Here is a 25,428-nt window from a genome sequence, read left to right on the forward strand (position 1 = left end):
CCTGCTCTGCCCACAGAGCTCCCTGTCACCCCGGCTCAACAGCCTGCCCATCTTGGGCAGGAGACAACTCACACAACAGCAGAATGAAATAAGACTAAAAGCTTTCAAAAACTCAGTCATGTCAGCACTCCTAGCAGAACTGTCTTTACATTCTTCTTTAAAACAACCCTCGAAGCAAAACACAGATTAACAGATTTATACAGAGGACCTTTTGAAGATTTAAGAGTTAGAAGCAGCTTTCATGCTTGTCCCTGCCCTAGGTATCTGCACTCCTGAGAGGACCATCACTATACTCCTTCTTTGACACCGCGTTCCTCTACCTGAGCTTTGCTGGAGGCAACCAAGGCTGAGGGTTCAAATGCCACCTGCGTCCCCACCCACCTACCCCTTAGGGACAGGATGTGCAGGGGTGGAGGGAGAATGGAGGTATCCTCACCTGTGGCCAAGGCTCTTAAGTATTTGCTAAGCCCAGCCCACCCCTGGAGCAGCAGCTGATGCTATCTTCTTCCCTTCTCCAAGTCAACAGCAACAGTTACTGTATATTGGTGATTCTCTACTTCCCTTCCCTCTGCTGGGATGTTACAGCGTTTCCAATATAAAAGGATTTCTGAGACCTGTTCGTTTCTGTGACTAGCGATGTGACCTATCAAAGGAGCTGGAAAAGGGTGAGAAGTCCCTATCTGTTGCCTCGTGCCTGTATAATGAAAAGAAGATTAGCTGCAGAGGTATAACGCATGCATCCTCCTTTTTGCTGGTGAAGCCTCTGTGGACAGCAGTCACTGTTGGTTAGCTGAATTACAGACATTTATTTCATTTCTGGGTCATTTTTTCTTGTTTTGTTTCAAAAGCCTAGTTCAAGACTCCAGGCCTGGTATTTCCTTCCTTCCCACATGGGTGGCACAATTGCTGCTTGGCAGGCAACCTAGGAGACTTCCGCAGACATTTTAAACAAGGATGCCTCTACATGTGAGAAGAAAAATTTGACACATGCAAGGAATCAAAAAGGAGGGAAGCACATGAGCTAATGATGGCCACTCACTTCAGATCCATAACACTATAATTACAAAGGACTGACAGTTTTGTTTTTTTTAATGGGACAGTGGCTACACCTGGAGCTTGTGAATGTCAGCAGCATTCCTTCAGCAGGTAGGTTGCTTGCTGCACATCCTTTAAGGGCTAAGGGTTTTGTTTCCCTTCTGCTGTTTTAGAGCAAAAGTTATCTGTGTAGGATGACTCCATTTCTCTGACCGCTCAACGTGTATTTTTCTGGCAGCTGTATGTATGAAGGAACTATGGTGTGACTGTGATAAAGAAAACAATCAGTGGGGAAAGTTTGTGCTGTAGCTATGACCTTGGATCAGATACATAGTTTGTTGTTGAAAAAAACACTGGAAAATGCACAGCTTCTCAACTTTCCACAAACAGAGTCTTTAAGAAAAACTAATAAACAATCCTAAACAAATGCAAATCAGGTTATTGGATTATTTTCAAAACACACTTGACTTAAGCTGTTAAAGGAGAGCAACTAAGGAACGCAGATGTGCGCAAAAATAAATCTGTGTTATCCTACATACACTGTAGCACACAGAAAATTGTTATCTGCTGGCATCTGTGGGAATTATCTTCAAACTTTAAGGAACAAACGAAAGTTGCAAGGCAGTTCAGATCTCTAGGACACATCAGCAACCTGTGAAAAAATGCTCCACATTTAACTGTCAGCCAGCAGGATTATTTTCTTCTAAGCATTCATATTAAACACTTTTAAAAAACATATTATTTTGTACATGAATTTTAAATTAGTGCTTTATTGAAAAACTCAGGTCAAACAAAACATCCTGATCGTACAAAATCCCCAATTTTGGTGATGATCAAAAGCTAGAGGTGGTTTAAATAAAACCAGTCAGGCGATAGCTGCATGCATGTGTACATCTGCGCATGCACATGCGTGTGATGGAAATCTGAGCTGAAAATAAGGGACAATTAACAGATGCCTGTATCATCAGATGCCTGTGTTATATTAACGATTTCACCTTCCTCTAAAATAAATAAAAGCAAAACCTACACTGGAGGAAAAGAAGGCACATTAAAAACTGAATCTGGGCTTCAGATACTTACATATGAAGTTTGTAAATCATCTGCAGGATTTCAGCACAACATCTATTCACTTAGTCTTACAAATAAAGACTGTCTACAGTGCAATGCATTTGGCCGCTAAAAGGTTTAAGTTACTAAATCCTCACTGGACACTTATTACAGACACAAAACATGCATACGTTGTATTGACACGTGTCTCACCAAAGAGCACTGTTTATTTAAAATAATTAATAACTAGAAGCTATATAGAAGACTACATGAATGTTATCAAAATACAAAGTAGTTGCTGATGCCAGCATCTCCATCAGCTCCTCAGTATAAACCACATTGCTATCGACACGCTCGATTCATTAACGCAGGAGAAAAGCCAGAAACTAGGGGAAATGCAGACCATCTGCTCAATCCAGATGCAGCAGAACACACGTCTTACCTCCAAAGCTATTTACCAGAGACAAACTGAGATAAGATCAGTTTAATCCTCTAACCACAGATCTAAAAGATTTTTCAGCATCTTATCATCCTAACTAAAACTGAACTCCATTCATCTGAATGGCAAGAAAACTTTGCCAGTTTTTCTCACCTTTAGCGTCTTCTGTGGTATACACCAATTCTAAATCGAAGAGATAACCTAGATATGGCAAATATTGAAAGAAATGCATGCACACAAGTGGACAACAACAAAATCCTTGCTCTTCTGCTGACATGTTCTAAACACATCTCACTGATTTGGCTGGCAAATGAAATTTACTTGAGGCATTTGCATTCCCGGAAAGTCACAGTCAGTATAGGTATAATTTCCTTGCAACATTGGACCCATTTTAAAATACAAACTGTAGCCCCTGCACCCTAAAAAAAGAGAAATAAGTAGCACAATTTCTTACCTTGAAGTTATGAATCTTCTCGTATTTCGGAATATGCTCATTTTCTTTCAGAGTTGCTCTTCTGACAAGTGATGTCAACTGTGAATAAGCAAAGAGTTTAAGAGGTTGCCAGATTGTCACGGACGACTTCTGAGTACCCAGTTTCATCCCCAAGGCTGCTATCAATAAATCTTGCTGACGGCTCTCCCGCTTCGAGTTGCGGACCGCAGACCTCTTCGCTTTGTGCCCTGACCAGGACTCTTTGGCTGGCATGGTGTAGCTGACGGGAAGGAGGAGCGGCACCCCTCCTTTCGAGATCAGAATCGGTTTGAAAAACCCAGCGAGGACCGCGCCGGGCACCTAAACCGCCGGGCAGGGCGGCGCGGCCCTGGCGGGGCACTTGCTGTCGGCGCGGCTAACTCTGCGGGGCGGGCGCGGGGGCTGCAGCCCAGGGCGGGGGCGGCCCGGCGGGGGGCGGCCCGGGGACGCGCGGCGGGCAGCGGGGGGCGCAGCCCGCGGCCTCTCGCTCCATCCGCGCCCTCTTGCCCGGCCCGGCCCTGCCGCTGCGGGGAGCGAGGCGGCTCCGCACCCGGCGAGGCGGTACCGGGCGGCACCGCCCACGGCGCGGGGGGAGGGGGGAACACCACACGAGGAGGGGGCGGCCGCGCGGGGCCCCGGCCGCCGCAGCCAATGGAGCCCGGGCGCGGCGAGCTGCGTTGCCCCCACCCTCCTAGCTCCGGGAGAAGCTCCGACGGAAAGGCTGGCGGCGGCGGGTCAGTCACGCACCGCTGGAAAACGCCACCTCTTCGCCCTTTGCGGGTGCGGGGGCAGTCACGGGAGGTGGCAGAAAGCGACTCTCCCCCCGCCCCTCATGGCTGGGAGCAGTCCACGCGACCCTCGATGTTCATCACCCCTCCCCTACCATTGCATTTTTCAGTGGTTTTTATATGAAAAAGAGGCTCGTCAAACTCATACCCTAGTGGGGACGTTAACAGAAATGCCATCCAAAGTTTCTCACACCACCCCTTCCACCAAAGACCTAAACCTCATGTTACTGTAATAATGCTCTCCTTAAGGATTTCTGAACATTAACAGAAAGTTAAGGACACATAGTCTCAAATCAGACCGAAACCTGAAGTTTGGACAGATGCGAGTGACAATGAAACACACGAAGGACAATCTGGTCCTTGGCACTTCTCACACAAGCCAAAAGAAACAGTATTTCACACCAGCATCATTAAAGTGTGCCTGGCAGGTTGCTGTAGTCAGTGTGACAAGTGACAGGCTCATGCAGGACCACGACAGGCCCTGCCATACCCACCCAGAGCTGCTCACCAGGGCAGCCTCACTCAGGCTCTCTTCATCTGCATGCTGAACGCTGGGCAGGGACACCACAACAGCCTCCTTGACAAGGGACACCCCTCAACTCCTGCCCTCTTTCTTCTAGTGCTCTCCAGACATTTTTGAGCAGTCTTTGCCAGAGACTGCAAAATGGGACCTTTGATGTGACTATGGCAGTAATGCACAGCGCGGGGCTGACCACTATGCCCACATTCTGGGCGCAGGAGGGCCCTTCCCCTTGCACAGCCTACCCATGCAGCCAGAGCACAGCCCTCCCTTCCCTCACCACAGGCTGCAGCACCACTGTCGCTCTCCCTTCTGCAGCAAAGGTATTTTTATCTCTCATGACTCAGTAACAACCAAAGACAAGCACAGTTTGTCGCAGGCTTCTGAGCGGAATTGGTATGTGTTTTGCAGCTGGATCACAGTATTACCATTTAGTTCAATCCTGACAATACAGCTGAGGGTAATGCCCACCAAAGTCCTTCTTGCCCCTTGTGTGGCCACCAGTATCTTCTCTACAGGTTTTAAAAATATGCCAGGTTTCATCATAGGGTCAGGTTGCAGAGATTAAGGATCAACAGATGTGCTTGCTCAACCACTAATCTGTAATGCAAGCTAATAGCTAATAATCAAAACACTAGCTGTAGATGGTACAGGATGAAGCTGTCGGGCATTAGTGGCCTTAGGCTTAATTCCCAGTTTCAATACAAATAGGAGGCTGGTTGATCCATCCTAAAGAGAAATACTTTTCCAACGACTACCTCAATCCGCCTGTCTCACCTTTAACAGCTCACTTCTGCTGCAGGTGAATAAATGCTCCTCTTGCCTTTTCCTGCATATCCTTGAAAGTGTAACACTCCATGGCAATAGGTGAAGACGAAAAATGAGGTAAGAGATGGCAAAAGCTGACCACCGCATCTATGTGAAATGTGAGACTAGGATGGACTCAGAGGAGGAGGAAGCAGACAGACTTTTGAGCTCATTCTCTATTCTTAGTTAAAGTGACTTCCCCATTTCATTGCCAAAAACTGTATCAGGTAGAAGTTTTCATGGAACAAGGTGGACCTAAACCTGTCCCAGGGAGTCATCCTTCAAACAGCTTTGAGTGACAACTGGCTCAGGAAGCTAACTGTGGAGTTCTAGAAACGTAGTTTCATTACATGACTCCTCAGAACCCAAAATTCCCCTTATTTTTTTAAAGGGAAAAAATAAATCACCAAACCCTTGTATTCAGAAAGAGACCCTTCGAAAACTGGATATGTTAGAAATGAATAACCCAGCAATTTTCTAGAGTACATTTACTGTCAGAATCAACTCTTATTATTTTGTGTAATTCCACTGAAGCTGCAAGATGAAGCATTCTGAGTTTTCCTTTCAATTGCTGGTAGAGCGTGTATTTGTTTTTTGACATACTTATTGCTTAATTGTCAGCTTCCTTTTTTCCTAATTCTGCAGAATTGATTTATTTTCAATTGCACTTTAGAGTCACATTAGTAGAAACTGATCTCTGGATCCTGCAAAATTAAATCTCCAGAATGCCAATAAAGAGGGAAGCAGAACTACCCAACAGGGAAAGGTCCTGTCTCATGGCTGCCAATTATGAAAACGTGTTATAATCTGGAAAGCAGTTATAAGATTATGAATTTTAATTCTAACATTGTGTCACAGTAATCTAGCTTAGACCGGTTATTGGTTTTACATAAATCATCTTCCCACTGTTCAGTGCAAAGCGTTTTCTGCAGTTTACAAACACAGGAATAATGAGCTCATGCTTACAGCCCTTCACATGTGCTGTATGTATTATAGTTGTGCACATCGGAAACCCAGATTGAAAGTTAAAGCCATAAAGTATATTTGTTATCTATTTCTTACATGTATTTCTCCAGCATAAAGTAGTACTGTAATTAAAATGCATACAACTGCTTTTTGATGGCATAATCCTATAATGCATAAGCTCATTCTTCTGCCACTGCCTAACTCTAGGAGTCTGGCATTGAATGCTACTGCTCCTCTCAACACAGCCCTCTTTCTTTCTTTTGAAAACCAAAACGAAGAGTGACATTTCTGTTGTACACACCTTACTGACCACAGTTCGGGACACTGGGCAAGTCCAGATCTTTAGCTTACCTATGTGAGATAATAAAGTAAGAGAGAGCAAGCCACTGCTCCTCAGGTAGCTCTAGTCATTGCAGAGATAAGTTACCAACCGTGAGAGCAAAAAAATGAAGTCACAGACCTGAGGGTTCAACTCAGATCCTGCACGATTTGAGTCCCAATGTGCACTCCTGCTCTGTTCCTAGACTCCGAGTCTGCAGGTCAGTCCTGCTCATCTTACACCCATGACTAGCTCTTGATTCCGTGCCTGCTCTCCATCAGTGACTCCTGCACTCTCACTTGCCAGCAAAGTCTCCTCTCCATAGACCTATCATTTTCCAACAGTAATCTTTATAACTTGCTCAGTCTGAAACTTGCCTTAACAGGACAATTATTAGATACTGCTACATACTGGATAAGAAAGAGTAGAAACCTAGGGAGGAAAGTCTTCTCCCTTCTAAGTATTTTTTTTAATTGATTATGACAGGCATCTGCAATCATTGCATGTGTAGGGAGCAATATCCTATGCAGACTCCAGGAGGAAGGAAACTGCAGGGCTGTCTTTTTTAAAAATGTAACTTAAAGATGTGATTTCACAGGTTTGAAGTGAATTGAAAATGGAAAAATTGAAAGTAACAGCCAAGCAATCTCCCAGCAGAATACGCAACCAGAGCAGCCTCTTGGTCCTGTACACTTTAGTGACTTCAACAAGCACTAAACAACAAAACCCAGATACATGACAGCCTTTAAACTAAGAGATCTGTTTAGAGGACTAAAAAAAACCACCAAACCAGATGATGACTGTAACCTGCTATTTCAAATGTTCTCATTTGTTCTAAAACCTCAAGTATAAGAGTAGCTCAGCCTAGGTCCTACTGGACTCCACTTTCCTTAATTCCCCTGGAGCAGTCCTTCCGGGTACTGGAGAAACAGCTGTTTTCTTGAGCACTATGGGCTCTCAGTGTTAGCCAGATAATGTATGCATATTTTCTGATCCTAATCTCACAATCAGTAAGTCTTATTATGAAGACGCCACAAAACTGATTTTAAAGTAGCTTACAGTAAATTCCAATTAGTCACTCTCCAAAAGATAGATTTTGTAAGTTTAAAACCAGTCACTCAATTCAGTCACCATTGGACAAATTATCTTTCTAAAAAGGCAAATCGATGCATTTTCCATTTGTTGAGTAATGAACAAAAATCAGTTAAAAAAACCCCAAACAAAACAACGAAACAGAAAACTCAAGAGTAAGGTTAAACTCACAAGTCCTCAATAGCTCCAATTAGACTTGATCTTTCTGAAGCCCACATGCATATCCAATATAAGGTAGTGTTTAGTTTAATGACCACTTGGCTCCTCTCTCAAACACTGTATTGTGTTTTCCTCAGTCTCGGGAATGCACTGCAAGCTTTTCATTCTCATACAGTATTTTCACATTATTGTGACTAAATAGGCCTTTATTGTTTCAGACATTATACATAATAGGATCCCTTCCCTCCAAGGAATGTATTTTAATGATAACCAGCAGTTGTACTGCACACTTCTTTTGGTAAATCAAAGATGATGCCTTGTTGTACATATCCCAAGAAACAAGGTATTTGGATTGCTATGCAGTTAGCCACTGTGTATTTTTGTTCTCTTTTACTATATAGCTAACTTAGCCAAATGTAAATGCTCAGTAAATCCTTCCTTGCCTGAACACTTTATGAGCATATTTTATAGGCTCAGTACATGACTTTCAAAAGCTAATCAGTCAGATTGTGAAACTGAGCCCAGTTTCCTCAATGCAGTTCTCAGTGAAGGCTTGTTCCATGCTAAATATAATTTCCCACAGAATTGTTCCATAGGGAGAAGGAGGGGATTTTACTTTTTAAAATTTATCTCTTTTTCTTTTATTTAAAAATTTTACTTTTTATTTAAAATTGGCAATAAGCAGTTTCAATTTCATTTTCTCTACTTGCAGATCTGCTGATGCCAGGCATAGCCTCTGCCCATAGACAGCATGAGCGGAGGGAAGGAATGCTATTAAAAGTTCAGCCCAAAAGCTGACTTTTCAGGATGGGAAGCACCATCATGCAGTCCCTGCCACCAGGGTCAGGCTTCTCTTGCTACATTCCAGTGTAGCCACATTTACCTGGCTTGTGGACAGCATGGGGCTCACACAATGTTCAAAGCATACTGGGATCCTCAGGCGACACACAACCCTGCTTTGAGTCTGCAGCTGCCCGCAGCAGGGCTGGGGTTAAAGCATGGTTGAATGATGAAAATTCTGAGAAAAGTTTTATTTTTACAACAAAATTTTACAAATGGACAGGCTCCTAAGTAATTCACCTCCCCCCATTGAAATACTTACTGCAAAATCTAAGGAAATGGTTATTTATATTTTAGATTATTTTTTAAATAAAAGTGTCCATCATTTCCACAGCAGGTGATGTACATTTGTAGAATTTTTTAAAAAATGGTTTAATGAAAACCTTAATTAAACAAATTCAGCCAAAGTGTTGGCTTGCTTTAAAGTACAACCATTAAAAAAAAAAAATCTAAATTAAAGTTTAAATTATGGAAAAAATGTTGCCCAGCATTTCTGCTAGAAATTACTGCATTAAAAGTGAGTTCACTCGGTACTGCACTGTGCAGAGTGTATTAGCATTATTTGGGAAGACTTTATGTTCACACTGATGTGCTTACCAGAAACACCCTGAAGTTCCCTTGTTTTCATAACAAGGGAGTATAATACTAAAAAAGCAGAAAGATCTTAGGGGAAACCAATAGAAAAGCTGTTTTCCCATATCTTTAGTCCTATAAGTAACCGGTCACTGCAGCTGATTCAGATCTCGGTTAGACGGGTGATTTTAGTCCTAGTGGTATGACAGGTTGCAGATTTTCTCCTGGCAGTTACCAGTATGGGCTTTGGAAATGACAAGTTGAAACCACACAATGGCAAAAAGCAGCACCCAGTATCCCTCTCCTTCAACAACGGACAAGACAAAAGCAATTAACAAAAGCAAAGCCCTCTCCAGTGGCATAGCCCATATTTCTGTATGAGAATGCACACAGACAAGGACATAGATATTGCAGTCAATAATGTTGCTAAGTTGGGTAGCAATTGCTATAACTTCATTTGTGATGCAATAATAATAATAATAATAATAATAATAATAATAATAATATGCTTCCTCACAGGGTCATTTTCTGAGCAAGACAACACAGTCCTGTGTCAACTCTCAGGGCTGCTGCCTTGTCCTGGTTCAGTCCTGAGCTGGCTGAAGCCACAGGGCACATCCCTATGGACACCGATGTTGGATGTCCCCACGGCCTTGGCTGCCTCTGTTAAAACAATCACATGCTCCAGCTCTTCACTTAAAATCAGAGACTACCAGCCTGCTTGCAAGGGGAAAGATATGACTGTACAATAAAAGCAGAGCTGCTACCGAGCTGTGTGATGCTGAGGCAGGATATGCCAATCAAACAGCATAATAAAAGCTACCCAGAAAACCAAGAAATGAGTTCTTTTCACTCCTAACTGTGACTGCACTGAGGAAAGCAATTCCCTGTGACCATAAGTTCAATCTGAGTTATCAGCCTGCTCAGCAATTCTTTCCTTGGTTTGCAGCAGCTCGTTACCACAACCCCTTTCTTTCCTTGGGAAAACAAACTACCTTAAAAGGGGGCCAATCCCAACCAAAGTTGGTAAGTACAGTAGGGGACCAGGAGCTGGTAAAGCACAAAAGATATCACCTCTTTGACTTGGCACTGGCAGCATCACTGCCTGTTCTCCCGGCAGAGTGCACAAGACAATTCACAAGCAAGGAGAGAAGCATCATGAAACACCAACATTTGGCCCCAGTAAATCCTTCAGATGAAGCCTGTCCTTTACAGCTTTGCTTTCAGTCCTTCCCATCCACTCTTCCATCCCTCACAGCATCTTCCTTACCACTTGCCAGTAGCCTGGGCCATGGAGGTGATCCGCTAAACAGTGAGTTAAAGCAGCTGCCTGTGCCAGGTACTCCTCTCCCTGGGAAAGGCAGGAGCAGAGAGACTGGGAGGACTATTCACATAGTTTGAGTCAACCAATACATGCTAAATCAAAGCTGAAAAGGTCTGTCTTGCAGCTATGAGACTTACTGAAGAGCAAGGTCTGCTAAGGGAGCAATCCTCACACTACCCAGCAACACACAGAGGCTGCTCATCAGCAGCTTCTCCATCTCTCTCCCCATCTAGTCAGCATTTGCTATTTCAGGTAACAGCCTTGCCTTTTCCGCCCTTCCCTTTGCTGTGGTGTGTCTCCTTGCCGGCCTGCAGGGAGCTGTGCTGCTGTGACCAAGGCATGATCGACGTTCATAGCTGCGAGGGGTCACTCTGGCAAAAACCTATTGACTTGTGCCACGCCAAGGCAGACTGTATTCCACAAAGACCTTAAAAGTCATTCACAAATGCCATAAGACAATCTGCTCTATAGGAGTGATAACAGTCGAAATGTAATGCACATTGGCAGCTGCATGAATGGTACTCTTCTGGCAAATGCTCTTTGTTAGTAATATACATTTCAGTATTGTAAGAGAAAACAGGCTGTTAGAATAATCTTCTGAAACCACAAGGGACAGGTGACAGTGTATTTCTCATCTCACCCCACACACTGTTGTAAGGACTTCCTCAAATAAAAGGGGAGGGGAAGAAAAAAAGAGACAAGGCATATAAAAAAGCTTAATCTCACCTTTTGATGAGGAATCTTACCTGTCTCCTAGCAAGAAAACATGAACAGTGGCCAAACTTTATGAAATAAAATTTACATCACTTCCTTTGAGATCCATTCAAGAATCATGTTGATAGAAGCAGTTTGTACAATAAACCTCTATATCTTTTTGCAACTGAAAATGTATACATGCAGGGATAATGACAACCATGTAATCCACAGGGTCTTTTTATTATTATATTTATTAGGTTTATTTTTTTTTTCCATTTAATCCTCATAGAATAGGGGTTTTGGCTACTTGTATAATATAGGCAAGCAGTATGGAATCTTCTTTTTGTATCTCACTGATATTTTCTTACCTGGTGTATAACATTAATTTCACATTAGGCTTGTCTAGCAGTCTGATGTGTCCAATACCAGCCTTTTTTGTTCTATGCTGTAATTCAACTCAGAGTAATTCAATGTATGTTATAACTGAAAACTGCAGCTCATTGATTTATAAACACTCTTTGTATTTCAGACTACACTTGCTTCTTCTTTGGCACATCTTCTACTTTGAATCCATCCACTTCTTCCTGAATAAGCTATGTTGCTATGATACATATGCTGTCACAGTTTCTTTCTTCAACATACTTTCAGTCCATAATCATACTTACTTAGCATAAAGAAGACTAAGAGTGCAAAGTCTCCTAATCCTTTCTTATCCCTTGATTCAACTGCATGGATCAGGGTGTAAAGAATGTTTAACCTGAACAAACACCAGAGCTGTGTCATGGGCACACCACACTCTTGCAAAATTTATAATGGTGAAAACCTGTTTACAAACCACCTCAATGAAGAAATTACAAAATGGTGTAGCCCCATCAGCACTCCTTGCAGACCCTGAGTACCAGGCTCTCTATGTGCATGTGTGTCCAGGGGCACAGCTGCACCCGTGCTGTGGGTCAAGGTCTATATTTATGCAATGTAATTAAGCAGACTCAGAAAATGAGGTAGGCTGATCATCCTTCCAATGAGTCTCTCACGTGGGCTCCCACTTTCCTTGCATAAATCTCTCATTAAATCAGAACTGATTTGAAACCTGCAATGAATGAAGCCAGAGTGGAACTGAGAGTGGAATTATACTCTGCTCCCAAATCTACAAATTACCAGTTTACTGCCACCCATAAAAGCTCGTAATTCCTCATCACATTCTTAGAAAAGGCTGCTTTCACATGCTGTTGACCGACGTTCCAATTTTCTCATTTCTCCTTGTCCACATATGGTTCATCTTTATATTTATTCACTCTTAGTTTCCTAATTAACACTTTTTAATGGCTATGTCATGAAAATTTTCATATATGGGCAGGGAGCATCCTCTTTCCCTAGAGGAATCTGTAACTGTTAAAAATTCTCACTTGAAACAGACATTCAAGAAACCATTGTCTCAGCTGGTCAAACCCAGCATCTCTGAAGCACATTTAAGCAATGGCTTGATTCAAAAACTGAATTATTTTGAATTATTCAAAATGGGCTGGCAATGCAACTCCCCATTAGAAATTTGGGCTACACAGTTGATATACCTTTTAGGGGAGAAGCAGGCACTGGCCCAGAGGGGCTTTTAAGAGTTCTGATTTTGTTTTGGGTTCCCCTCCAGCCAGTCTGTGGTTTGTTACACGGTGTTGTTTAGTTGATGTCTGTTTCCAGTTGAAATACACTAGTCCTAGGTCCCAATCAGTAGCTCAAAGATCTGACATTTGGGATTTCAGAGGCTTTTTGAAGAAAAGTGCTTGTCTTGAATACAGGGCACACCAAAGCCAAAAGACTAAGTTTGGGATATAGTTCCATTTCTTAAATTCATTGTCAATGAACTAAATTTTTGGCAATGAACAAAATGTTTATCTACTATAACTGCCTTCTTTCTTAGTCATGTTCTTTATCTCATCTTACAGAGCAATTTTTTTGTACTGCCACCATCAACTAGCATTTTAAGTGACACTGCTCATGGTTGTTTGAATTCTCAGCAATTAAAATAGCCCAAGAGAATCAACCCATAAGGACCATTAAAAAAAAATGCCCACTAAGCTCTCAGCATTATCAAGTTGCTGAGCAGTCAGCCTGCCTTGTGAACTTTAGTGTGTGACAAGGGTGATTGGCAGCTTCTAGGCACCAGGCTGCAGTGCTGTGACAAATGCTAGCAAGGATTTGGAGGCTGGAGTGGCTGAGAAGCTGTCGCTTAAGAGACTGAGCACTTCAAGTTCTGTGGAAGATAACAACACACAATACTTTTTGCATTTTTTGTGCATTTGTATTAAACGCGTCACTACTCTAATCATCAGCCTGAATGCAAATGTAATTCACTATTGAATTAACTTTGGGAAATGCTTCAAGTATGAAATCATCAGAAATCTTCAACCAATAAATTATTTGATACATGATGTAAATCACATTACTTTAAAAATATTTCACCATGACATGTAAAATGGAAATTTGGACTATAGTCTTGTATTATTCCTCCACTCTTCTCTCAGGAAGGGGAAAAGCTGCATGCCTCTAAGTGCTACTAACCCAAGTCACAAATTGTAAATGTTAACAAAAAACTTCCTAAATCACATACCCAGATGACTAAGGTTTAATAAAGAACTTTGTGACACTAGTGCTAATGTTTCTTTGGCAAACTGTTTCAAACTGCTTTAGCTCTAATGAAATGCAGTAAAAGTCCCCACTAAAAAGCAATACAGTCTAGACTATAGGCTATGGTCTAAGCGTTATAATATGAACTTTATTATTCGAAACACATCATCCTGTAGTTACCTTGGAAGTTTTATGGACATGAGGAATATCAGTACCAAGATGATGAGGATTAGAGCAATAACTGTTCATCAGCTGAGAATCAGATCTTTCAGTGTCATGATTCTTACCTTGCTTAAACATTAGGGCTATAGGAACAGTGAATGCCAGAAGCAGCACTGTTTCTAACTGCTGATGCCATGCAGAAAAAAAGGTTAAATATGGAAAGTTTAATGTTCTAAAAGTTAATGATCAAAGGAAGACTTTGCAAAACTGTCAAGAGTTGCTGTCTTCACTGATGACAAGTCTGACAGGTTTGAAGTAATAAGAGCAAGTAGTTTATTGAGCTTGGTAACAAAACTCCTCTCCTTACTTTGTTCCATTTCAGAAAAGAAAAACATTCAGCTAGAGACTAAAACTAAGTTTAATCTGAAAACATATTTTTTCTTGTGAAAGAAGAAAGAAAAGGAAAGAAACAAGGACGAGGACAGATCTGCTTCACAGAATCATAGAATGGTGGGGGTTGGAAGGGGCCTTTAGAGATCATCTAGTCCAACCCCCCAGGTTCTATGGCATTAACCATAGAATAAATAGTGGTTCTTTTTTTTTCCTTTCACAGTCCAACACTTCTTTTAGGCATCTCTAGCTGCTTCTCTTTCTGGTACCACTTTCAAAACAAACATGGGTCTTGAGGGTTTGGTAGCCACTTATGAATGTGCAATTATTAGTGGAGCAGATGTACCTGTGTGTCAGGCGATTCTCTTACTGAAATGTGGGTGACACACCAGACCAACACAGCTCCACATCCTTTCAAACCTTGTTCAGAAGCCAAATGACTTGCATTTCTACTTGTGGGCATATGAACAGTGACCAAGGTAAAACGCTTTCCCACTCTCCCAACTAAAATAAAAAACACCCACCCCACTGCAAATAGTAAGGAGAAAAAGGTGTTTATCTGAATAACAACAGAGGTAAGAGGAGAAAATCCTTGGTAGTCAAAAGACTCTTAGCACAAATTCTGCAGGCAGATTTTGCAGGGTACAGAGTTGCACAAGACATGTCAGATATTAGTTTACAGCCAAAGGTGTGACCAACCCTACTTCTTGCAGTCCCAGCTTTTCCATGGGGCTCTCATATTCAAGTAGTGACCAGACTTGACTCTGCCTAATTTATGAGATCAGACACAATTGTAGCCCATGGTGATTATCACCAGCTATACAGTATCATGTTATAAAGTCTAAGTGAGGTAAGAAACTTGTAAATAACAAAACGATCCTTTTACAGGGCTCTTAATTCAACAGTCCAGTCTGTTTCCTGTAGAAGTGATTAGTAATAGAAAATAATTAGGAGATGCCAGATGGAAGGAGGAGTTTAAAAAAAGACTCAAAACTCACACAGCTAAGGAAAGAGAACAACAAACGAGGGTGCTGCCAGCTAGCAACCCACTGTAGTCCCTCACTGTCCAGGAAGGGATTTACATAAGCAATAAATGACAACTACACATCTGCTCGAGAGACCCACCTTCTCCTTTCTGTGGCCATCTCATGGATTATTCAGTTGTGAGAAGGTATAAAAAGTCATAAGAAGAAACTTTTTTTAAAAAACTATACTTTTCTTACACATGGCTATAAGGCTTCGCCACTGTATATCTGGACAGACTTTTTTTGAAATCTCAAGCATAATGCCTACTGGGAAGGTAAGCAGCAGGCTCCTACAGCCATGACAGCTCTCTCCTGCTCACCAGGAATTGAGCTGGACCTCTGTATTTCTCTGTCCCATCTACTAAGGTCCAGCAGGACAAGAAAAATCTCTCTCCCCCTGAAGAGTATCCAAAGAAATATATCCTCTTTGGCTCTTCAAGAGCTAAGAGAGATTCTTTCCTCCCTCCCTGTGATCTTTCTTGTGTTAGCCTACCTCAGTTCAAACGAAGGAAACTTCTGCCAGTACATGTAAAAGAAGCTAAGGCTAAACAGTACTTTTTGAAGGGCATTAAAAATATAACCAGATTAAAACCACAAAGTATTAGAAACCCTGGAAAGAACTGCTGGTGAGGGCTTCACACTGACTTACCTCACAATACTGAGAAACAGAGTAAAAGAATAATAGCTTATCCATTGCTAATGGCTTCATTTTATCAGTAACAACCCAAGTAGTTGTTCTGGTTTATCAAGGAGCAGCTTTTGGCTTAGTAACAGGGGGAGCGGGTTGCAGTGAAGACCCGGTAAAGAGTTTGCGGACTCTCCCCCCGCTCCTGGGTTCAGACCCACCTCCGGCCCGGCTGGGCCAATCTGGCGCCTCTGCCATCACTATTTAGGGGACGGGAATTCATAATGCGAGGCGGGAGGTGTAAGAGTGATACAAGATGGAGGCGACCACGCGGACCCTTCAGTTAGAGAAGGAGGAAGGAAGGAGAAGCAATAGACCACAGACTCCTCTGCAAGCCGTGGCGAGAATGCAAGCTGTGCCCCTGCAACCTATGGAGATCCATGGCAGAACTGAGAGTTACCAGCAGCTCCATGTGAGTGAGCCCGGACAGGCGAGGGACTGTGTGGGGAGACGGCCATGGCCCAGGCCGTGCTGGAGAGCCTGCATGTCGCAGAGCAGCCCCACACGAGAGGCAGAGAGGAGCTGCAGCCTTTGGAATAAGTGCGCGTCGGAGCAGCCCGTGCAGGGCTGCCATGCGTGTGAGTTACCCCACGGACTTGCAGGGAGGACTGGTGTGGAGTTCACCCGTCCTGAGGAGGGACAAACGGCAGAAGCTATCAGGAACAGACTAACTGAAACCCCCACTGCCTGCCCCCCAAATCGTTCGGGGGGGACAGGGTAAAAACTCCGGGATCAGGGCTCTGAGCCCGGGAAGAGGGGAGGTGTGGCAAGAAGGTGTTCTTAAAAAGGCTGGTTGGACTCTTCATTGATGTATTACTCTGTGTTGTTTCATTTTGGTTATGTTTTGGGTTTTTTGGGGTTTGTTTTAGTTGATGTTGCATTAAATTGTTTCTCTGTTTTCTTCCCCAAACCGAGTGGCCTGGTCTGTTTTGTCCTGAACCTTAAGCGGCAATTAAGCTCTCCCTGCCCTTGAGCAATTCTCAGCCTCTTTGGTACTCGAGGCTAATCGTGGTCTTTGTTCCCTGATGGGCCTAAGACAGTAGTATTCTTCAGCTTTACTTGCACAGCAACCATACTGCTTTACAGTCTTTTAACAGTTATGTACACTGTTCACTTTACAAAGGCTTGATCAGACATAGGGCACACACTGAGGGTAATTACTCCCCACACTTTTGCCGAGGGTCTGGTCTGTGAGTCTGTGGTACCAGATCCACTCCCCGCCCCGATTTCACATAGCAACTGCTTGTCTCAGTATAATTAGACACTGGACTTTCTTAAGACTAGATCTCTGTGTACACATCTCACACACACCAGATCATAAAAAAAGCTACACCTCCATGAAAAAGCAGAAAATAACATGAAAAGTCATCTGAGTAAGAAGTCAAGTGACTTGTACCCATGACAAAAGGCTCATGGAGGTCGCTGATCCTCAACTATGCTTATCTGCAAAACAAGAAATTCTCTACAGGAGTAATGTCGAGACAGGAGACACCGTGCATTTGAAATGCAGCCTGACCTAAGCCACACCTCATTGTCTGCAGTTTGTGGAGCCTTATTTGTTTTGACCCTTATAATACTAGACTAGCAACACGCAATCAGACTACCAGCACAAGCATGTGACCTTCACTTCACATTAATCCCCCACATTATTGTGCAAGCATCACATTAATGTGCCTTGGAAGCACAGACATGCATATAGAGGCAGGCAAGGTCCTACGAGGCTAACTACAATCAGCTGGGATGCCATTTGTAAGCTGCAGGAACTAATAGAGCACAGCTGAGCACCAACTAGAGCTGGCAAGGAGGAAAAAAGAAAGAATTTGGCCTGGCTAAAACAGGAGAGCTATGGGGCTGTGTTTAGCACTGGAGCTGAGCTGCAGGTCCAGTTAGAGCTCCTTAAAAAGCAAGCCTGGCTTGGTAATTTATCCTTTATAAGCACAAGATACTGACGAGGAAAAACTAGATATTCTGTGACCTGGGGATTAAATTAGCAAGTTTATGCTTCATTTGGAAGCTCTGAATCTTAAAACAAGATCAGTTTATATAATCTTTTTAGTGTATCAATTCTGCTGCCACACTGAACATAAATAAGGACTTAGGTTACTCTCGTTGATTATGAGAAGAAAAAGCACCCTGCAGTTAGTAGGAAAGAATTTTCTTTGTGCTGATGTCTCCATTGCCAGATCTTAATAAACATATAGTTCAGTAAAAAACATATATGCTTATAAAAAGGCATCATAACCATTTGCAGTCTTAGTTTGAACTGTATATGCCATATATGATAATATATATGGCACTAGATCCCTACTGCCATAAATGCATAGAAAGGAAAGATGAGGAGGACTGAGGCTGGGGCTATCTCTGCAGAGTATGATGTTGTTGATATGCTGAAACAGCTACCTAAAATACAGGCTCATCTTTCATGCTGTGAGGAACTTTCTCTATATTGACAAAATTGTGCTTTGAAGTCTCTCCTGAAAAATGGGCTAAACCCAGAAGAAATAAATAGAAGTTTTTGCCTTCCACAGAGTTATGTTTTATTTATAAATTACATTAAACTTAGAGTGATTGTCATGGACACCCGCACAAGGACTGGAAAGGAACATTTGTGAGAAAAGAGTTGACAATCTCCTCAAGTTAACCCATAGGGTTCTTCAGTGCTCAGTTTCCTGTGTCTTTAAAGGTACTTTAAGGTAAACCATCCTTTCAAAAACATTATTGCTTCCTCGCTGCCTTTGTTATAGCTACAGCTTACCCAGAGTTTTGTACATTACACACCCATCTTTTCCCATAAAATTAATTCAAGTAAAAGCAAATATTTCAAATTAACTTGCAACATCAAGATTGCTTCACTCCAAAGCACACTTTCCTCCCTGATTACTAAGACCACAGTTCCTGTCAGTTACAGCATTGGCATTACTGGGCATCAAACTGTTGTTCAAGCATATCTTCTTCCATCACAGAACTTGCTAAAGGGGCTTATGCTTCTATGACAGCCTACTGTAACTTCCTCAGCTACATTTTCTGATATACTTTCACTGAAGAGAAAATAAGCTCTAATGAAGGAAGGTTTAAAACTGATCTCACTAACAGATTTGACTGAGAGCAAATGTAGAAAAGTAGTAGCGCTATTCATGAAAATGCCAGTGTCAGCTCAATATTGGAAAGTAAAACTGGTCCCTCTGCAAATATCTCTAAGTATGACCCTTGATTTTGTACATGGAGGCTGTTATGAAGCCGTTAGGAAAGTATCCAGATATTGCAATTAACTGTGATCCAGCTTATCTTTGGAGGTAGGCTTAAAAGCACGTTTCCTACTAAAATGACACAATTTATATTCCCAAGTCTCCTTGCACAGGCAGGCAGACAATCAGCCTTCATCACTGTGGAGGAAAAAAAATAGTATCATCACTAAGGTCATTAAAAATAGAACAAAATAGTGCTTTTGTTGGGTGACTGCTGCCACAAACCTTCTCTCAATTCTGTCTGTAGGATTTGAACTGAACGTAGTAGAGTCTACAAATGGATCTTTAATTGATTTGCAGACACTGAAGTTTCTTGAAGAAATAGCACTTATCACCAAAGTAAATGTGAATAAATATGATCCAGAAGCTACCCTAATAGTAACCTCTGCATTTCATTCTGAATAACTCATACCTCTATGATGCTATGATACCTGATTATATTTTTCTCATAAAAAACATTAAATCTTGAATAAATCACTCATACAACTTCTTAAATGAATCTCTCAAAAGCATGTCAAAATGAAAAACAAAAAAACCTCATGGCTTTCAGGGCTTCCAAGAGAGACTTTTATATATATATATAGGTATTTATTGATTTTGGAGAGCTACCATTTTAATAAAGTATTTAAATGAATCAAGTCATCTGCTCCAAGGCCGTAATTACCTCTGAGAATGGAGAATGTTCAGAGAGCCATCAGTATTCAAGCCATGTGAGGAACAGTAAATCTTGTGATACTTCGTATTATTTCCACTTCCACACTAGACCATACAGACTGAATCCACATGGGAAGCTCCCTTTCAAATGAATCTTAGCCCTCTCTTAACACACAGACCACGATGGCTGCACAATTGAGTTCTGAACAATCTGCAGACTGTTTGAGGAACCAGCATTACCTTTTTAGCACAACAGCTAAAAGACCTATTCCAGGCATCTGAGCACAACAAGCACTCTCCTGTTTTCAGTCTCCAATCCTCTGGTTATCTCTAACCATTTATTAATTCTTTCATCAATTATGAAAATAATAAATCACTAACCAGGAATTTTCATGCTATTTTTTAAAATATACTTGTAGATGGTAAGCAGTCAAATTCCTTCTCATAATCAGCAAAGCACATACTGTGCAGTGGATTATACTCTTATGCTTTTCCTATTCAAATTTGCATGTTAAATCACACCACAATATGGTCTCTTGCAGGACTCAGTACTTAGGACTATTGTGATTTCTGTCCTACAGTCTTCATTTAATGATTGTGTAATTTTTGTATTTTCATCTTCTACAGTGTTTAAATCTTTTCCCTTTACTAAGGCTAATTTTTAATGTGTCGCATGCGACAAGTTACCCAACACGCTGCATTCTTCTACTATAAACTAACTGCTGAAAAGAGTGGGGAACATAGTATTATTAGTGCATGCTGGGAGGCATCTAACGTAAATCTGTGGTGTTCACTGCTACTGCCCCACACCAAAGTCAAGGCTAGGTGATTTTCATTCTCAAGTATGAGGTTTGTGCTCTGGCTGCCCTATGACCTGCACTCAATTTTACGGCAAAAAGCAAAACTACATTCCCACCAGCTGTTCCCCAGTCAGAGATTCTGTGTCTCTCCTTTCTTCTGAAGAGTTTGACGTTTACACACCACACCCACACAGGATTGGGCAACACCTGGAAGGCCAAATAGATTAACATCTGGCTCCAAGCCTGGTGTAACTGACAAATTTTGGAGTTTTTTGAGCACAAGGTAGTTTACAGGGCACTGGGGCTACTTCAAAGGGACAACACAATACATCTGTCACAAAGAGGGAAAAGGCAACAGGGACAAGAGTTAGCAGGGCTCACTGTGAGGGCTTTAAACTAGATTCAAAGGGGGCAAGGGATAAAAACAGGTTTGACAGAAATAAGCCTGTGGGACAGCATGCAGGCATCTGAGGGATGATCAACCTGCTGATGTTCCTGTGTCTGGTGGAAGCTGGAGATGGAGATTGTTGTGGCAGCAAGGAAACAAGAGATAATGTGTTAGAGGCCACAGAAGCATCTGCAAATTGTCGTATGGAAGACATGACATCTTCCTCCCAAAAGGCAGGACTGGTAACCCATCCGAAGTGCATCTATACCCATGCATCCAGCATGGCCAACAGACAGGAAGAGTTGGAAGCCACTGTGCAGCAAGGGCAGCGTGACACTTTCACTCTTGCGGAAGCGTGCTGGGATGAGTCACACACTGGAGTGCTGCACTGGATGGCTACAGACTCTTCAGAAGGGACATGCTGAGCAGGAGAGGCTGAGGGGTAGCCCTCTGTGTTAGGGAGTACCTTGACTGTTTTGAGGGTAATGATGGTGAGGATAGGGTTGAATGTTTATGGGTGAGAATCAGGGTGAAGGCCAACAAGGGGAATCTCATGGTAGGAGTCTGTTATAGGACACCCAGCCAGGATGAGGAGGTAGATATTATTTAGACAACTGGGAAATCTCACAGGATTGTTGGCCCTCATTCTCATGTGGGACTTCAACATACCAGATGTCTGATAGGACTACAACACAGTGGAAAGGAGACAGTCCAGGAGGTTCCTGGAGTGTGTGGAAGCAGCTGATGAGAGAGCCAACAAGGGAAGATGCCTTGCTGGACCTAGTGTTCTCAAACAAAGAAGGTTCCATGGGAGATGTGATAGCTGGAGGTTGCCTAGGGCATAGTAATCACAAAATGATCAAGTTCTCAATCTTCAGAGAAACAAGGAGGGAAGTCAGCAGAAATGCCACCTTAGATTTCTGGATGGCACTTTCAATTGTTCAGGATGTTGCCAGCATCCCTTGGGAGATAGTCATGAAGAACAAAGGTGTCCAGGAAGACTAGATATTCTTCAAGAAGGAAATTTTAAAGGTGCAGGATCGAGCTGTTCCCATGTGCAAGAAGATGAGCCAGTGGGGCAGAAGACCATCCTGGCTGAACAGGGAACTTATGCTGGAGCTCAGGAGAAAAAAGAGAATTTTTGGAAGAAGGGTCAGGCAGCCCAGGAGAACTACAAGGTTGCTGCGAGATCATGTAGAGAGAAAATTAGAAGGGTCAAGGCTCAACTTGAACTAGCTAGCTATTACTGTAAAAGACAGTAAGAAAAGTTTCAACAAATATATTAGCATCAAAAGGACAGCTAGAGGGAATCTTCACCTTTTAATGGATGAAGGGGAAAACTTAGTGAACAAGGTTGAGGAAAAGGTGGAGGTACTTAATGCCTTCTTTGCCTCAGTCTTCAACAGTAAAATCAGCTCTTCTCTGGGCACCCATCCACCTGAGTCGGAAGAATGAGACAAGGGACAGGCTGAAGCTCCCTTAGTCCAATAGGCATGACCTACTGTTCCACCTTGACGCACACAAGTCAATGGGGCTGGATGGGATCCACCTGAGGGTGCTGAGGGAGCTGGCAGAGTGCTCACTGAGCCACTCTTTATCATCTATCAGCAGCCCTGGCTCACCAGAGAAGTTGCAGACGATTGGAGGATGGCAAATATGAAGGGCCAGAAAGAGGATCCTGGGAACTACAGGTCTGTCAGCCTGACCTCGGTGCCTGGGAAAAGTTATGAAAGAGATTATCCCGAGTGCCATCCTGAGGCACATACAGGATAATCAAGGGTTCAGGCCCAGTCAACATGGCTTCATGAAGAGCAGGTCCTGTTTGACCAATTTGACTTCCTTCTATGACAAGATGACTCACTTAGTGTCAGAGGGAAAGGATGTGGATGTGGTCTTCCTGGACTTCAGTAAGGCCTTTGACACAGTCTCCCACAGCATCCTCCCAGAGAAACTGGCTGTCCATGGCTTGGATGGACCTACTCTGTGATGGGTGGAAAACCAGCTGGATGGCTGGGCCCAGAGAGTCATAGTGAATGGTGTTAAATCAAGTTGGTGGCTGGTCACCAGTGGTGTACCCCAGGGCTCAGTGCTGATCTGTATGAGGGAACTGAGTATACCCTCAGTAAATTTGCAGATGACACCAAGCTGGGCAGGTTTACAGAAAGGCTCTTCAGAGGAACCTGGACAGTCTGGATAGATGGGCAGCGGCCAATTGCATGAAGTTTAACAAGGCCAAGTGCTAGGTCCTGTGCTTGGGCCACAATAACCCCAGGCAACACTGCAGGCTTGAGACAGAGTGGCTTGAGAGCTGTCTTGCAGAGAAGGATCTGGGTGTGTTAATCGACGGTGGCTGAACATTAGTTAGCAGCATGCTCAGGTGGCCAAGAAGGCCAATGGCACCCTGGCCTGTATCAGAAACAGTGTGGCCAGCAGGACCATGGAGGTTATTGTCCTCCTGTATTTGGTGCTGGTGAGGCTGCATCTGGAGTGCTGGGTTCAGTTTTGGGCCCCTCACTACAAGAAGGACATGGAGGTGCTGGATCGTGTCCAGAAGCTAGTGAAGGGTCTGGAGAACAGGTCTCATGAGGAGCTGGGGATGTTTAGCCTGGAGAAGAGAAGGCTGAGAGAAGACATGATCACTCTCTACAGCTACCTGAAGGGGAGTTGTAGTGAGATGAGAGTCCATTTCTTCTCTATAGTAATGATAATATAATAATGATAGGACACAAGAAAATGGGCTCAAGTTGTGCCAAAGAAGATTTAGATTAGACATTAGGAAGACTTTTTTCACTGAGAAGGTTATTAAGCATTGAAATAGGCTGCCCAGGGAGGTGGTAGAGTCACTATCCCTAGAGATATTCAAGAGATGCATAGATGAGGTGCTGAGGGATATGGTTTAGTTTAGTGATGGGCTTGGCAGTGTGAGGTTAGTGGTTGGACTCCAACTATGATTCTGTAACAGTCACAGACACAAAATTTAGATCTGAACAGCCTCAGTGTCTGCAAATCTGGAAACATGTTTTGACTCAGGATGATCAATGTTCAAGACCTAGACTACTACTTCTCTTTATGGAGAAGGAAGCACACAGTGTAGGGAGAAGCTGTGTGGCTACAGTATAAAACTGATAAAGATGTATTAATTCAGGAATATTGTACCCTGCAGGAACATTCATCTTCACCACCAGGCTAATGGCCTTACGTTGTAGCATGCAGATTTTGCTGTTTGGATCATAAGACAATGTTTTTTCTTGTTGGATTTTGAACAATTTCCTTTTCATTCTTTGTTAGTATCAATTCAGTGATATTCTGGTTTTATTGGACAAAGGGAATCATCCTGACATCCCTCCCAGCAAAGAGAAAGAAAACTAATTGACCTATTTATAAATGTCCTATAAGAAAGCTTCCTTATATCAAGGTTAAAGGATTCATAATAAGGTAAATGCTATGTTATTATTAATTGAAGATTTCAAGTAAATATCAATAAGAAGCAGGAACCTGCAGAAAAAGGGTAAAATTACCTTCTGAACAATTTAGCTGAAGATATGTATATTTTTCTTATTTCCTTATTATTCTTTTACCAAAGAAAGCTTATAAACTAGCAGAGAGATCAAGTCTTCTGTCCTCCTTGCTGCTAATATATTAACTTTTTATAGTAGGCAGGCTTCAGAAAAAGCCAGAGAAATATTTCCTGTCATCCAGTACTCACGCTTTAAATGCAGATTATTTGTCAAACAAGTATATCTTTCACTATTTCAATTTCTTTTAATAAAATTAACCACCAGATGTGATTCAGTCACTTGCCTATACAGTCTTCCAGACAGTCAGTTATGTTCACCTCATTTAACCTGAAACAGCTCTCCCAGGCTGACAAAGTGACAGCTTTACTGAGTGTGCAAGTAGCCAAGTCCCCCAGTCAGTGATCAGAGGCAAAGCCCTCCGAGGTCTCCTCTCGCCACCACTCCTACATTGCAACATAGCCACCACCCTCCATTAGATATTCAGCAAGGCCATCAACATCTCTATGTCCCTTCCCATGCTCGCATGCATTAGCTGGACTAAGCTGGATCTTGTTCCAAATTCTGAGGTTGCTACTGCGACTGTGTTTTGGTCATGGGATTAAATGCCTTACTCTTCTTGGAGATTTTCTGGGTGGAGACACTAGGGACTCTGTTATCTTTCAGCAAAAACTTTGAGAGGTGTAAAGGCAGCGATGATGTCAGCTCTGCACCATTCCACAGTAAAAGATCACATTGTGCCTTCCCCACATAGCCACGGGTTGAAATCCTGAATCGATAATGACTTGAAAATTAAACTGAAATCTCCACATTTAACTGTATGGTGATGTCTGTGCACCTTGTGTTCACATCAGCGTGGTTCCAA

General features: G+C 42.6%; 1 protein-coding gene across 4 annotated transcripts in view; it reads right to left on the minus strand.

Moving 5' to 3' along the window:
- The window catches only part of CHN1 (chimerin 1), a 106,349-nt gene that overhangs the window by 29,748 nt on the left and 51,173 nt on the right, over nucleotides 1-25,428 (minus strand). For all 4 annotated transcript variants that reach the window (XM_062004602.1, XM_062004606.1, XM_062004605.1 and 1 more), the window contains one exon: nucleotides 2,976-3,053. In XM_062004602.1, the coding sequence (XP_061860586.1) occupies nucleotides 2,976-3,053 (78 nt within the window). The remainder of the gene's footprint in view (nucleotides 1-2,975; nucleotides 3,054-25,428) is intronic.

The sequence above is a fragment of the Colius striatus genome, chromosome 11, assembly GCF_028858725.1.
Source record: "Colius striatus isolate bColStr4 chromosome 11, bColStr4.1.hap1, whole genome shotgun sequence".
Classification (NCBI taxonomy): domain Eukaryota; kingdom Metazoa; phylum Chordata; class Aves; order Coliiformes; family Coliidae; genus Colius; species Colius striatus.